The following is a 15461-nucleotide window of genomic DNA, read 5'->3' on the forward strand; positions in this document are numbered from 1 at the left end:
TGTCCGCCCCAGAGGCCGGCAGGTCCAGCCCTCTGCAGGTGTGCGTGGGTTGCTCACAGTCCACAGCCTAGCTTCCTTGGAGCCTGGGAGACTCCAAGGACATCTCCCATCACAAGGTCTCGTGTTTACAGCTCATGTCCCTCCGTGGGAGAATTTCTCCCACAGTCACCCAGGGCAGGTCACACAGGAATGCATCCGGGATTACAGCTCACAGGATGTTAGGGGTTGGAAGGGACCCAAGGAGATCATTGAGTCCAACCCCCCTGCCAGAGCAGGACAATGCTATCTAACACAGATCACAGAGGAACACATCCAGACAGGCCTGGAAAGTCTCCAGAGATGGAGACTATACAACCTCTCCGGGGAGCCTGTTCCAGTGCTCTGGGACCCTTACAGTAAAGAAGTTCCCCTTTGTGTTGGTCTGTGTTGCTCTTTTGCTGCAACTTACACCCATTGCTCCTTGTCCTGTTCCAGGCAGCAGTGAGCAGAGCCTGTCCCCCCCCTCCTGGCAGCCCTCAGATACTTATAAACATTTATCAATTCCCCTCTCAGTCTTCTCTTCTCCAGACTAAGCAGCCCCAGGGCCCTCAGCCTCTCCTCATCAGCCATGGCCTCCAGTCCCCTAATCATCCTCGCAGCCCTCCACTGGACCCTCTCCAGCAGATCCCTGTCCCTCTGAAACTGGGGAGCCCAAAACTGAACACAGTATTCAAGATGAGGTCTCAGCAGGGCAGAGTAGAGGGGGAGGAGAACCTCCCTTGATCTGCTGGACACACTCTGCTTAATGCACCCCAGGACCCCATTGGCCTCTTGGCCACCAGGGCACATTGCTGTGCCATGGGTAACTGTTAGCCACCAGGACCCCCACGTCCCTCTCCACAGGGCTGCTCTCCAGCAGTCACCTCCCAGCCTGGGCTGCTGCAGTTTGTTATTCCTCCCCAGGTGCAGGACTCTGCTCTTGTCTTTGTTGAACTTCATCTGGTTCCTCTGTGCCTAGCTCTGTGCCCAGGTCTCTCTGGATGGCAGCACAGCCTGCAGCTGTCTCAGCCAAGCCTCCCAGCTTGGTGTCAGCAGCAAACTTGCTGAGCAGACTCTGTCTCTCTGTGCCCTCCTCAGTGGCATTGATGAAGATGTTGAACAGGACTGGACCCAGCACTGGTCCCTGGGGGACACCACTGGTCACAGCTCTCCAGCTGGACCTGGCACCGTTGATCACCACCCTCTGAACTCCCTCTTGCAACCAGTTCCTAACCCACCTCATGTCTGCTCTTCCATAACACACTGCCTCAGCTTGCTCACTAAAATGTCATGGGAGATGGTGTCAAAGGCCTTGTTAAGGTCAAGGCAGACTCCAGCCACTGCTCTCCCTGAATCTACCCATTCAGTTATGGCATCATAAAATGCTCTCAGGTTAGTCAAGCAGGACTCCCCCTTGGTAAATCCATGCTGACTACTCCTGATAACTTCTTCTCTTCCAAGTGCCTTGAGATACCCTCCAGCAGGAGCCACTCCACCATTTCTTCAGGGCTGGAGGTGAGGCTGCCTGGACTATAGTTTCCTGGAACCTCTTCCTTGCCATTGGCTCTGCTCCAGTCCTCAGGCACCTCTCCTGTCTGCCACCAATTAGCACAGATGATGGAGAGTGGCAGAGCAATAACTTCAGCCAGTTCTCTCAGGTGGGTTTTGAAAGTCTCCAGAGAAGGAGACGCCACAACCTGTTTCGGCAGCCTGCTCCAGGGGCTCTAGCATCCTCCCACCAAAGAAGCTTCTCCTCATGTTGAGGTGGAACCTCCTGGGTTGTTCCTTGTCTTATCTCCGGGCACCACTGTAAAGAACCTGGCACCTTCTTCCTGCTCCCCACCCCTCAGATATGTGTAGATATTTCTCAGACACCCTTTTAGCCTTCTCCTCTCCAGGCTAACCAGCCCCAAGGCTCTCAGTCTTTCTTCATAGCACAGACGTTCAATTCCCCCAGTCACCCTCTCAGCCTCCACTGGGCTCTCTCCCTGTCCCTCTGAACTGAGGAGCCCAGAACCAGGCACAGTGTTGCAGGTGTGGTCTCAGCAGGACAGAGTAGACCGGGGGAGAACCTTCTGAGACCTGCAGGCTACACTTTTCTGGATGCCCCCCAGGATGCCATTGGCCCACTTGGCCACAAGGCCACACTGCTCACCAGGGAAAAGGTAGGAAAGCATCAGAGCAGCCCCCTTGTTGCTACATCTCTGCTGCCTGTGCATGCTGCACCCTGCAGCCACACTCAACAGCTAAGCAACAGAGATTTTCTTTTGCAAAAGTCGACAACTGCCAAGATTTTCCTAACAGTTCATAATGCCACTGGTTCCCACTATCAGGTGCTTAGCTGGGTAAGTGAAGATGCAGTAACAAAGCTGCTCTTTCCATCTTCAGAAACTGTCAACATGCAAAGTCAGTGGTGACACTTTGCATTTAAATCAAACCAGGTTAAAATTTAGTGCTAGCCTTACATTAGTAGTTATAGCCGTTGGATTCCATCCAGTGAGAAGAGTCCTGGAGAGAGAAACAAGAACCACCAAGCAAAAAACACCAAGCAAAAACTGCCACACTGTGGAAAGAGACTTCAAAGAGACAGTGAAGAATTTGTACACTCAGAACTTTATAAACTCAAAAGCATTGTACCATGAGTCTTAAAAACCTAACAGGCTCCCAGCCTAACCAGGAGCAGGATTTTGTCACTCACAAAGAAAGCTGGATCTGGAGCCTTGGCTTCAGTGTGCTATCAGGTTCAGCTCTTCAGGACAAGATGGAATGGTTTGAAGCTGAGGGAGAGCAGAGTTAGACTGGAGCTGAGAAATAAGTTCTTCGGGGTGAGGGTGGTGAGACTCTGGAATAGGCTGCCCAGAGAGGTTGTGGATGCCTTCCTTCCTTGAAGGCCAGGCTGGATGAGGCCTTGAGAAGTTGAGTCTAGCTGAGAGATGTCCCCACCCATGGCAGTGAGGTTGGAGTAGATGATCTCTGAGGTCCCTCCCAACCTGGGCCATTCTAGGATTCTATGAAACAAAGTCAAACTGTAGTGCAGATACCTTCTAGAGAGCAGGTGAACAGTTTGAATGAATAAAGTAATGCAGAGGTGAATGAACACCTTGTGACTTGCACAGAAGAGAAATTATTTAGTCACATTGGCTTCTTCCCCTTTTATTCTTTTCTTTTTTTCCTTTCAACACAGGACTCTTCTTAAAAGCAATTTTTGAGTATCAGAGGCAGTGAACTAGCAAACATCAAAAGCACAAGCTTCACCCTTGAAGAGGAGAGAAAAGTACTTTTTACTGATGTCAGGAAGATCCTAAAGTATCACCTTCCAGCCCGAACCATGCTAGGATCCTGTAAGGATGTGAATCAGCTCCCAAGACAAGCAGGAGCAGAACAATATCCTGGATGGAGAAGTGCTGGGACAAGTGAAGCGATCAACCTCAGACAGAGCAAGTTGGGCTTCAGACCACATCCAGCAGCCTTGCACAAGAGACTTAGAGGCAGCTTTAGACCAGGAGCTGCAGAACTGTACAGGGAACCCTCTTTCTCCAATGGTCTGTGGTGACAGGACAAGGGGCAATGGTTTGAGATGAGAGCAGCAGATCAGCACTGGACATTCAGAAGAAATTCTTTACAGTGAGGGTGTGGAGACACTGGCACACACTTCACATGGAGGCTGTGGATGCCCCCTCCCTGGAGGCATTCAAAGCCAGGCTGGATGAGGCCTTGAGCAGCCTGGACTGGTGGAGGTGTCTCTGCCCATGGCAGAGGGGTTGGAATTGGATGATCTTGAAGGTCCCTTCCAACCCAATCCATTCCATGACTGTCACAAGAATTACTTTTTCTCAGAAGCTTCCTGCTGACGCAGTGCAAACTGTGGTGGGTCTCTCCCTGCACCACACAGGAAGCAGAACACCCACACCTGCTGCGGAACTCTGCCTACAAGCCTGCAACCCCCATGCTGCTTCCCCCCTGCCCCTCACAGGGAGCAGAGTGGCACGACACAGACGGCAGCGCAACATAGACAGCTGCGACACAGCTGAGACACAACAGCTGCAACACAGACAGCTGCGACACGGGTGGCTGAGACACAGACAGCTGTGACAGACAGCTGAGACACAACAGCTGAGACACAGACAGCTGCGACACAGACAGCTGCGACACAGACAGCTGAGACACAGACAGCTGAGACACAGACAGCTGAGACACAGACAGCTGCGACAGACAGCTGAGACAGACAGCTGCGACACAGACAGCTGAGACGCAGACAGCTGAGACACAGACAGCTGAGACACAACAGCTGCGACACAGACAGCTGTGACACAGGCGGCCGAGACACAGACAACTGTGACAGACAGCTGAGACACAGACAGCTGAGACACAACAGCTGAGACACAGACAGCTGTGACAGACAGCTGAGACACAGACAGCTGAGACACAGACAGCTGCAACACAACAGCTGAGACACAGACAGCTGAGACACAGACAGCTGAGACACAGACAGCTGCAACACAACAGCTGAGACACAGACAGCTGCGACAGACAGCTGAGACACAGACAGCTGTGACAGACAGCTGAGACACAACAGCTGCGACACAGACAGCTGCGACACAGGTGGCTGAGACACAGACAGCTGTGACAGACAGCTGAGACACAGAGAGCTGAGACACAGAGCTGAGACACAGAGAGCTGAGACACAACAGCTGCGACACAGAGAGCTGAGACACAACAGCTGAGACACAGACAGCTGGGACACAGACAGCTGCAACACAGACAGCTGAGACACAGACAGCTGTGACAGACAGCTGAGACACAGACAGCTGAGACACAGACAGCTGAGACACAGAGCTGAGACACAGAGAGCTGAGACACAACAGCTGCGACACAGACAGCTGAGACACAGACAGCTGAGACACAGACAGCTGAGACACAGACAGCGGAGACACAGACAGCTGAGACACAGACAGCTGAGACACAGACAGCTGTGACAGACAGCTGAGACACAACAGCTGCGACACAGACAGCGGAGACACAGCAGCGACACAGACAGCTGAGACACAGACAGCTGCGACACAACAGCTGCGACACAGACAGATGAGACGCAGACAGCTGAGAGACAGACCGCAGTGACATAGACAGCGGTGACACAGACAGCTGAGACACAACAGCTGCGACACAGCCAGCGGTGACACAGCCAGTGGTGACCCAGACAGCCACGCACCTTGCTGCCGCTGCGGGCTGGTGCCCGCACGTGGAATTCACCCAGGCCACAGCAGTTTCCCGCGCTGTAGTGTGATAGGCTGCGCAGTTCCCGCGCAATATTTACCGCCCTGGGCCGCATTTGTCTGGGGGGCGTGGGGGAGATGGTTGAATGTGAATGAAGTGGCCCCGCGCGATTCTCCTCCGCGGGTCCTGTGCCCACAGCCTGCTCGCAGCCCGGAGCCAGCTGCCGCCGAGCCGCCGTTCACTGCTGCGGGCAGCCAGGCTGTTGTCAGCTGGAGCGCAGCTTCGCTGCAGACCTGCAGCGCCCTCGTAGGTATAGGGGCTCGCGGCGCTGCTCGTTTGGTGCCTCCACATCGGCACTGTAGTTGCAGTTCTGCCGATTCCGGGACAAGAATTTGTCCGCTCTCACACTCAGGCTTCGTGAGCAAATGCGGCTGCTTGGCTGCTCTCCCCTAGGCTTTCTGGGATCTGCCCTGCCGTCTTTATAGTGGGGAGAAGCTGCTTGGGGCTTACTTCTTTGGCAACTTTCTGAACGTTCTAAACTGATTGTTAATATCTCCTTGTTGCAGACAGTATTCCCAACAGAGCACCTACAGCCTGGGCATTCTGTAGGTATTTTCAGAGCAGATGTGGTAGGATTTTTGCTTGGGTTTTTTGTTGTTGTGGGTGTTTTTGTTGGTTGGTTGGTTTGGTTTGTGTGGGTCGTTGTTTTGTGTGGGGTTTGTCTGGCCGGTTGGTCTGGTCTGTATGGATTTTCGTCGGTTGTTTTGTGTGGGTTGTTGTTTTGTGTGGGTTTTGGTTGGTTGGTCTGGTTTGTGTGGGTTGTTGTTTTGTGTGGGTTTTGGTTGGTTGGTCTGGTTTGTGTGGGTTGTTGTTTTGTGTGGGTTTTGGTTGGTTGGTCTGGTTTGTGTGGGTTGTTGTTTTGTGTGGGTTTTAGTTGGTTGGTCTGGTTTGTGTGGGTTGTTGTTTTGTGTGGGTTTTGGTTGGTTGTTTTCCCAGATTAACAACAATATATTTAGATAACCTTTGCCTGGACTATCAACACAGATCATTCACCACCATGACAGCCACACCATGTCACACAGGCAGCAGAACACCTACACCTGCTGCTGCACTCTGCCTACAACACGAAAGGTGATGGTGGAATGCAGTAGACCACAGTGCCAGGACGAGTTCCCAAGTCATGTGAAACAGCTTCAGTGCTCTCATACTACAGCAAAATCAGCAGGAGTGTGCTGAAAGCTTTCACTATCATCACAGGGATGGGATGGTATCATCTGAAGGTCATGCTTGGGGTGCCTGGGGCCATTCTGGATTGGCTTCAGCCATACCTGCCCGGGTGCTCACATGCAACCATGATAGTTGATGTGCCTCACTTCAACTGGGTGCTAATTTTCCCCAGGCCAGTTTTGACTCCAGAACTTTTTGGCATCTCTAAACTGCTCTTGGGTGGGTTTTTGGAAGACAGGGCTTGGGTTGTCACTACTAAGACAATGACATGGATCTCCTGATGGTTTTGACACCCAAGACACTTGGGACTAGAGGGCTGGAATTTCTGAAGTCCAACCCTTTAAAAGCTGCAAATGCCTTGGATCTGTGTGAGCAAACAGCCTGAGCCACGGCAGCTGTTCAGGCAGGTGCTCAGCATGTACACATGTACAGAATGTCCTGTTGCAAGCGGGAAGAAAGCCCAAACAAGCATCAGACACTCAGCCAGACATCGGCTGGCACCAGGATCAGTTGTGACTGACAGACAATGCCTGAGGACAGATCTTGCGCTTCATTTTGTGCTGCATCAGGGTGCAGGATCATCTAAGGCACTTCACTTGAAAATGCAGAACTCCACACATCTGGGGATAAAACCAGCTCAAGATTCCCTGTTGCTTCATGGTCTGCAGCAAAGTGCTGTGCTCAGCCCAGCAATTACACTCTCCTTTTCAGATTGGACTCTGATCCAACTGGATGATCCATCTTTCTCCAAACATCACTGCTCTGTTCAGACTCAATTTACTCAGCAGGGCTTGGATGCTCCAGACATTTGTAGGTATAGTCAACCTTCCTCCATGAAGCCCTGGTGTGGGGAATGAGTGATGCTTGTGCAGTAAATGTGCATTTTAGCAATGAGGAGACTGCACAAAGTCTCTCTTAGAGTTTTGAAATACATCCCTGGAGCATGAAGACACTTCACATCTAGTAACATCTCACTGCTCTCTGCAGCTCCCTGAAGGGAGGTTGGAACAAGGAGGGGGCAGCCTGTGCTCCTTGGTGGCAAAGGACAGGACCAGAGGAAATGGTTCCAAGCTCCCCCGGGGGGGTTCAGGCTGGATCTCAGGAAATATTTCTGCACTAGAAGGGCCTCAAACACTGGAACAGGCTGTCCAGGGCAGTGCAAGAGTTGCCAGCCCTAGGGGTGTTCAAGCAGCCTGTGGAGCTGGTGCTTGGGGACATGGTTTGGTGTTGACCTTTCAGTGTTGGGTCCAGGGTTGGACTGGATCTTCTTGGAGGTCTTTTAATAAAAACACCTTGAGTGCTGTGTCCAGTTCTGGGCTCCTCAATTCAAGAGAGATGTTGAGGTGCTGGAAGGTGCCCAGAGAAGGGCAGGAAGGCTGGGGAGGGGCCTGGAGCACAGCCCTGTGAGGAGAGGCTGAGGGAGCCGGGGGGGTGCAGCCTGCAGAAGAGGAGGCTGAGGGCAGAGCTCATTGCTGCCTGCAGCTGCCTGAAGGGAGGCTGTAGCCAGGTGGGGTTGGGCTCTTCTGACAGGCAACCAGCAACAGAACAAGGAGACACAGCCTCAAGTTGTGCCAGGGCAGGTTCAGGCTGGATGTTAGGAGGAAGTTGTTGTCAGAGAGAGTGATTGGCATTGGAATGGGCTGCCCAGGGAGGTGGAGTGGCTGTGGCTGGAGGTGTTGAAGCAAAGCCTGGCTGGGGCACTTAGTGCCATGGTCTGGTTGATTGGACAGGGCTGGGTGCTAGGTTGGGCTGGATGAGCTTGGAGCTCTCTTCCAATCTGGCTGATTCTATGATTCATGAATACATCAAGGAAAAGGAGAATGAAAGAAAGAGAAAAAACAGCTTAAATAACAGCTTCTAATAACTGCAAACTTAAATTGAATTAAGACTTACACACATCTGTCTGAAACAAGTGAGCATGGCTGGTTTAATTAAAGATTAGGGCACAGAAACTTGAATCAACATCTTCACCAGGAAGCAAGTCTGCTGTTGACTGAAGAGGCTCACAGCTCGGCACAGCCATTTCCACTGCTGCCTGAGAAAGGCCAGAGAAGTTCTCCTTCAGAAGACGTCAGTGGAGGTGATTGTCCTGCAGCACAAGGAGGAGGCAAACAGGCTTTGCAGTGGGACCTGGACACGTCAGACTGATGGGCCAAGGCTAACGACACGAACCTTAACAAGGCCAAGTCCTAGGTCCTCCCCCTGACTCACAACAACCCCATGGGCAGCTGCAGGCCTGGGCAGGTGTGGTGGAGAAGCTGCAAATTGGAGAGGGACCTGGGGGTGTTGGTTGGCAGGCACTGAACATGAGCCAGCAATGCCCAGGTGGCCAAGAAAGCCAATGGCATCCTGGCTTGGGTCAGACATAGGGTGGGCAGCAGGGACAGGAGGTGCCCATCACCTGTGCTCAGCACTGCTGAGGCTACACCTCGAGTGCTGTGTTCAGCTCTGGGCCCCTCACTGCAAGAAGGACACTGAGGGGCTGGAGCCTGTGCAGAGAAGGGCCTGGAGCAGCTTGGGGTGAGGAGGGAATGAGGGAGCTGGGGGGAGGGGGTCAGGCTGGAGGAGAGGAGTCTGAGGGAGACCTCATTGCTCTCTGCAGCTCCCTGAAGGGCAGGCCCCAGCCTGTAGTGCTGCTTGGGGTTGTTGTGGCCAAAGTGCAGAACCCTGCACTTGACCTTGTTCAGTCTCATCCATTGGCCTCTGCCCACCCATCCAGCCTGGCCAGGTGCCTCTGCAGCGCTCTGCTACCTTCCAACAGCTCCACAGCTGCTCCTAGCTTGGTGTCATCTGCAAACTGACTGATGCTGGACTCAATCCCTGTTCCAGATCATCAGTGAAGATACTGCGCAGGGCCGGGTCCGGTAGCAGAGCAGCATAACCTGCCCAGGCGCTGAGCAGCTGCAGCGCGGCTCCAGCCCCGGGGCCATGCGGGGCAGCGAGGCAGAGCGCAGGTACTGGGCAGGACGGGCAGGCTACGTGTCCTGCCAGCTCGATGTCAGCCCGGGCCGGCCACGGCTCTCTCGGCGGTGCGCAGCGAGCATCCCTCTGCGGGCATCCCTCTGCGAGCATCCCTCTGCGGGCATCCCTCTGCGGGCATCCCTCTGCGGGCATCCCTCTGCGGGCGGGACCAGGCCAGCTCCGCCCCGGCCCCGCCGCTCCCTGCCCCGCAGCGCTGCGCCGCCGCCGGCCGCCATCTTAGGCGAGTCGGGGGAGCTCCTCCCGCCGCAGCCTCGGGAAACGTAGAGCGGTGCCATGGAAGTAATAGATTTAATAACGACGGAAACGACATAAACCCAGGGAAATTAGTTACTCGAGCTGCGGTCCGGAGCCTGGCGAAGAGCCTGACGCTGCCTGCTGGCAGGTGGCGCGCCCGGGGGTGGCCGCAGCCGCTCGCTGCTCTCAGACAGGAGCGCACCGAGCTCCGGGTGGCTCCTGAAGCCTCCCTGCCCCTGCGCTGCACTGTGCTGCTGCAAAGCTCTGCAACAGTCCCTCTCGTTTTGTAACCGTAAGTTTCTAGCTGAGGTTTATTCGCGGCCACTTGGAACCATTTGTCCTTCCGGCGCCCATGCCCGGAATGTACTGCTCGCGTTCCTGCCACCCGAGGAGACCACTCTGACAAACGGCTTCCAGCCACACCCTGGTCACAGGGAGCTTTAATTCACCCAAAGGCACAGAATTGTCAGGGTTGGAAGAGACCCCAGGGTTCATCTAGTTCCAACGCCCCTGCCATGGGCAGGGACACTTCCCACTAATGAGGTTGCCCAGAGCCTGGCCTTAAACTGGGCAACCTGTTCCAGTGTCTCATCACCCCTATCCTGGAAAGCATCTTTCTAAAACCATCTAATTCTCCCTTCCTCTAGCTTGGATTAATTCTTATTGGTACTTGACATCCTAAAAAGTCACTCCCTGGCTTTCTTGTAGCCCCCTTCGTGTTTCAACACACCTGATGCAAGAGCACAGTTGAACACACCTGGGAAGATCCTGATGTCATTGATGCTGCCTCATCCTAAGACACCAGACCTAGCTTCCCACTGCTAGATTGTCACAGTCTCTCTCCCTGCCTATGGCAGGGGGTTGGAACTGGATGATCTTTGAGATCCAACCTAAACCACTCTATGATTCTATGACTGATGTGTTTCATGTTGGCCTGCAGCACACAATTAATATGTTTCAGCAAAGTGAGACTACTACTGCAAAAGTGACATGCAGTCTAATGGGAGAGTATCTTCTAATTGCCAACACAGTTCAAAATAACATAGAGCTTACAGTGACAAATGGAACTGCAAATGTGCCACAGAGCTCTGTGTAGTGCTGTCTTACGGCCATGGCCTCAGCTTTTGGAGATCTGAGGTCCACCTTGGGCTCAAGAATGAGATCGTTAATTAAAACTTGAATGAGACAAGGAAATGTATAAAAGTTGCTGTAACAGAAAACTGCCACTTATGTAAATGACAAAATTGTGATATTGTGGCTGGCACACAAGCAAATAACAGATGCACAAACATCTTTAATGTCTTATAAGGCCTTAAAGGATGTTTCCAGACCTGTCAGGCTTGGAGTTTACATGTGAGGATTCCCCATCTGGCACTGAAAGCTGTGATCAAGAAAAAAAAAAAAAAACCAGCAAGAAAATGGCAGTGTTTTAAATGTCTTTAAACATTAACCTCAAGAGACTCTTCATGTCATGATGCTGACCATTACATTTTCTTTGTTGCTGTGCCCTTCAGACTGTGGCAAAGGCTGGGCTATTCCTGGGCATAACATGTAAAAGACCAGGAGCCTCTACCTAATGGTGAGAACACTTCAAGGGTGTTCTAAAACCAGCTTCTGAGCAGATCACATCAGTGCAACAGTGTTGGGAACTTACAGGGCAAGGTATTGCCAGAAGCCACGTCAAGACAGGTAAAGGTATTTGCATTTTCACTGCGTAATTTTCCATGTGTCCAGTGTAATTGTTACTAGGTACAGAGGATGTCCACACCTGTGCAGGAAAAAGGCAAAGATGCATCCTCTTATGCGTGGTTCTGCTGCTGTACTGCAAGTTCCTGTCCTTCTGGTGTGATCTCTCTGCTCTTCCAGCCCAGAGAGAGCTACATTAATTTGAGTTTGAGTTCTGTTACTCAGCTAAGTAAACCCCATCATTTGAGGGGTCTGTGAATGAAAAATGGCATCACACATTCTAATGCAGCAGTATTCTGAAGTTTTGGGCAAAGTTTGTGACCTCATTGCTGTCTGCAACTACCTGAAGGGAGGTTGTACCAGGTGCGGTTGGTCTCTTCTCCCAGGCAACCAGCAACAGAACATGGGGACACAGTCTGAAGTTGTGCCAGGGCAGGTTCAAGCTGGACGTTAGGAGGAAGTTGTTGGCAGAGAGAGTGATTGGCATTGGAGAATGGGCTGCCCAGGGAGGTGGTGGAGTCGCAGTGCCTGGAGGTGTTGAAGCAAAGCCTGGCTGGGGCACTTAGTGCCATGGTCTGATTGATTGGATAGGGCTGGGTGCTAGGTTGGACTGGCTGAGCTTGGAGGTCTCTTCCAATCTGGTTGATTCTATGATTCTATTCTAAGTTGAGCACCTTCACAGGTACACAGCATTTAGACTTGTAAGCTTACAAGCATGTCACACGCTTAAGGCGCTACTTTGTACCACAGCAGTTACTGCAGAGTGCTCTGCTAGTGACAAAAAATGGTATTTGTGCAGAACAGTGGAATCTTACATCCACAGGCTCCTCATGCAGTGGAAATAGGCTTGGCTATAAAGGGATGCCCCCTTGGCTACCAAGAAGCTAATGACCAGCAGCAGTATTTCTCTGAATGTGGAGATACACTGACCACCACTGCTGCTCCTGCCGCTCACCACTTACAGCTCATTTACACGGGAACTATTTAATCTCTTAACCACCTGCATTCCTTTGTATCCCTGCCCAGAGGGGCTCCCTGAATTGCCTGAGCTACAGCTGGCACTTAACACCCATGGAGTGGGAGGGCTCCAGATAACGGCAAGGTGCTGACCACAAACACCCCAGAGCCTGGGGGCTCAGGTCTCAGTTGCAGGGCAGAACTCGCGTTCCCCCTGCTGCGAGGCAGTGGGGAAGGCCTCGCGCACAGACGAGACCCCCGTTTGCCTCCTGGGTCCTTCCCGCTTGCAGCGAGCCAGGCGGAGAGGCCGAGGCTGGCTGGGGACCGGCTCCTGGCCTTTTCTGAAGCTCGGAGACGTCCGCGGGGATGGCTCGGGTCACGCGGCCTGTCACGGTACCTTCCTGCGCCCTCCGCCTCCGCGGCAGCAGCGCCGAGCTCCTCTCCCCCGCAGCCTCTCCGCCGGCCACAGCCGCCCGCGGCCGCGCAGGGCCTGGGGCCGGCGCCACACGCGCAGCGCCCCTCCCCCCGGCGCGCCGCCAGAGGCCGCCCCCGGCCGGTGTTTGACGGACAGATCGCCGAGCCAATGGGACGTGGGGCACGTGTGCGCAGCAACCAATGGGGCTCGGCGGGCGGGGCGGGGGCGTGGCCGGTGGCGCTGCGAGCGGCTTGTTGTGCGCTGCGGAGCCGTTAGCCTCCCGCTGCAGGGCCCTGCCGAGCCGGCCGCAGGTGAGCCGGGGCCGCCGCGGGCTCCCGAGCGCCCGCCGCGCAGCCGCTGCTGCCTCCCGCGCAGGCTGGAGCCGGGAGGAGCGGGACGGCGAGGGCCGCACCAGCGCGGCCGAGGCCTGGGCCTGCCGGGGAAGAGCCGGGGCCTGCGGGGGGAGGGGCCGTGGTGGGGGAGCGCGGGCCCGGGGCGGGCGGGCGGGCCGCGGCCTACGGGCCGGCCTGCGGCCTGAGGGGCTGCGGGAGCCTGGCAGAGGTGGATGGGGCATGGGCGGTGGAGGAGGGGCTCGGGGCCTTGGCGGTCGTAGGCGAGTAGGCCGTGGGGCTCGCTGCATGGGGCCGCCGCCGAGGGGGCCGGCCCAGGGGGCGGATGCACTGCCCAAGTCCATGTCTCATCTTGCAGCCGTCCTGCTTCTGTCTTTATGTTTGTTTGCCGTTGTCTATAGGGATGTAGCTTTTAAATCTTTCGCCTTCGGTAGGACTGGTGCCTGTCTGTTATTTGCAGTACTTGTGGGAGGACTTCCGAATGTGGTCGATACGTGATAATAAACATTCTAGTTTGGGCCTGGCTGGAACTGGCTTCGCTAATGCTGTGCTGAGTGCTTTTGGCCGGAAGAAATCATGGCTAAAGTATCAACCCACTATTGTTAGTACTTGTGGGAGGCTTTTCAAAGTAAAGCGCTTACCGGTTTTTGGTGATTGGAGGAGGCAAGAACGCGTTAGGGGCCATTGGGTAGGAGTTTAGGTGCGGAGAACGTGGGTAGAAGTGGCTCGGAGAAAGGGCTCTGGTGCAGGAGCTGTCTGGAAGTGTGTGCTGGCTACCATGTTCCGTGATGCTGGGTGGTGGAGCAGTATTGCTATTGGGCAGAGACTTGGATGAGACTTTTTGAGAAGTGTGTTTTATTGCATGAGGGACTTGTGCTGGGATCCTGCGATTCACTTCATGAGGCGTTTCTGGAAAATTAAAGAAATGGGCAGGCTATGGATTGTTTCACCTACTAAAATTTGATGTTAATATTTGGGGTTTTTGTGATTTCTGTGTTTCTGTTGATTTTTCCTTTTCCTTCTGGACCCTGATTGAGGGTGGTGACTGCTCCCATCACTCGGCTCTTACCCCTTTTCTGCTTCCCAGCGCTCATGTTTTAACCGTGTTTCGTTTGAGATCTGTGTGAACAGAGTTCTCTGACTCGTGTATCTCTCTTCAAAACTGGGGCAGTGCACAGTGTCTGCAGGCTTTGTCAAACCCACATGATCAGTAGGATTTCTTAAATTTCTGTTGCCTCTTGAATTATGTTGTGTGGTAAATAATAAAGTCTAGATTTCTGAGCTTGGAGGTCCCTGCAGCATGGTGCGTTGCTCCACGACTGCCCTAGCTTTGTTCTGGAGCAGTGTAACTGTATTTGTATAATGATGCAAATGTGGTGTCATGATTCAAAGTGTTTATCAGGCCTGAGTTGTGGAACTGTGACCTGTGCTTGCAGCAGGCTTTCCCCTTGGCTTTACTGAAACCTGAGCAGGAACACCTTAAGCTGGAAGGGTTTCACATTGTATAGTGAGTTTATAGCCTTTGTTGTTTACCTGCGACGTGCAGGGCCAGATAAAGGTTGGTTTACTGCGTGCCCATGTGAGTTGTCTTACAGAGTGCGAGGCTTGCAGGACAGTTGCAGTGAGCACAGGCTAAGTGGAAATGTGAAGAGTGTGGCTCGCACAGTTCTGAACTTAACGGTGTGGCCAGTGGTTAGTGCTACCATGAAATGTGCTCTCTGCTCCCAATTAAACTATTGTGTTTTCTGGTTCTTGCATGTTCTGTCACTTTTTTTCTTCCTGGAAAAGAGCTCTCCTTGTCTTGCCATGTCACAGAGGTGTCGTTTTACCTTCAGGATTTATTCCTTTAAGCTCTGTTGCCAGCCTGCTTGTTTTCCTGAAGCTTTGGTATCTCTCTTGTTATTAGTCCTCTGTGAGCTGATTACAGTGAAACCTTGTCAGATGTCCTGACTACATGTCTTGTGGATAAGCTACCTGTGAAGGTAGTAGAGTTTTTGTAACAAAACTCAAGCTTACTTTATTTGCAGCCTTCAGAAAGGTGTTTCAAGAGCAATGCTTTTTGCACTTCCATGTACTTTAGGAAAAGCCTGGAAGGCAGATGCAGGAAATTCCTGCCAATTCAAGCATTTAGGGAGATTGACTTAGCTGAGCAAAGGGAAAGTGTTAAATTTCATCTTCCTCTGGAAAATCGATCAGGCACTCCTTTTCCAGGTGTAGTCTGTGAGGTGGGCATGCTTCAAACTGCTGGCCTCCTTGAGTCATGGGGGTATACAGTCTTGTCACTTGGAGGTGATGGATGCAGGAAGAGATTCTGAGTTGTTTTGGTTTTTTCTTGGCGGGAGGGGAGGCATAGGGTGGAAGTGAGCTGTATGGAAACG

At 53.1% G+C, this 15461-nt stretch overlaps 1 protein-coding gene and 1 long non-coding RNA gene across 5 annotated transcripts in view; one reads left to right on the forward strand and one right to left on the reverse strand.

Annotated features, from left to right (window-relative positions):
• Positions 1–8385: 8385 nt before the first annotated feature.
• On the reverse strand, positions 8386–12809 carry LOC135192324 (uncharacterized). The gene is made up of 3 exons (XR_010308965.1): positions 12716–12809; positions 11330–11443; positions 8386–8548 (listed from the first exon to the last, which is right to left on the reverse strand). It is a non-coding gene; the product is annotated as an uncharacterized LOC135192324 (long non-coding RNA).
• Positions 12413–15461, forward strand: part of ELAVL1 (ELAV like RNA binding protein 1) — a 46533-nt gene continuing 43484 nt past the window's right edge. For 2 of the 4 annotated variants that reach the window (XM_064175357.1, XM_064175360.1), the window contains exon 1: positions 12938–13044. Coding sequence is in view for 1 of the 4 variants with exons in the window: in XM_064175358.1 (XP_064031428.1) it covers positions 12685–12711 (27 nt within the window). In the remaining 3 variants the exon portion in view is untranslated. Of the gene's footprint in view, positions 12464–12496; positions 12712–12937; positions 13045–15461 lie in introns of those variants that run through there. The other 2 variants (XM_064175361.1, XM_064175358.1) reach the window with 2 other exon arrangements.

This window comes from Pogoniulus pusillus, chromosome 41 (assembly GCF_015220805.1).
Source record: "Pogoniulus pusillus isolate bPogPus1 chromosome 41, bPogPus1.pri, whole genome shotgun sequence".
Classification (NCBI taxonomy): Eukaryota; Metazoa; Chordata; class Aves; order Piciformes; family Lybiidae; genus Pogoniulus; species Pogoniulus pusillus.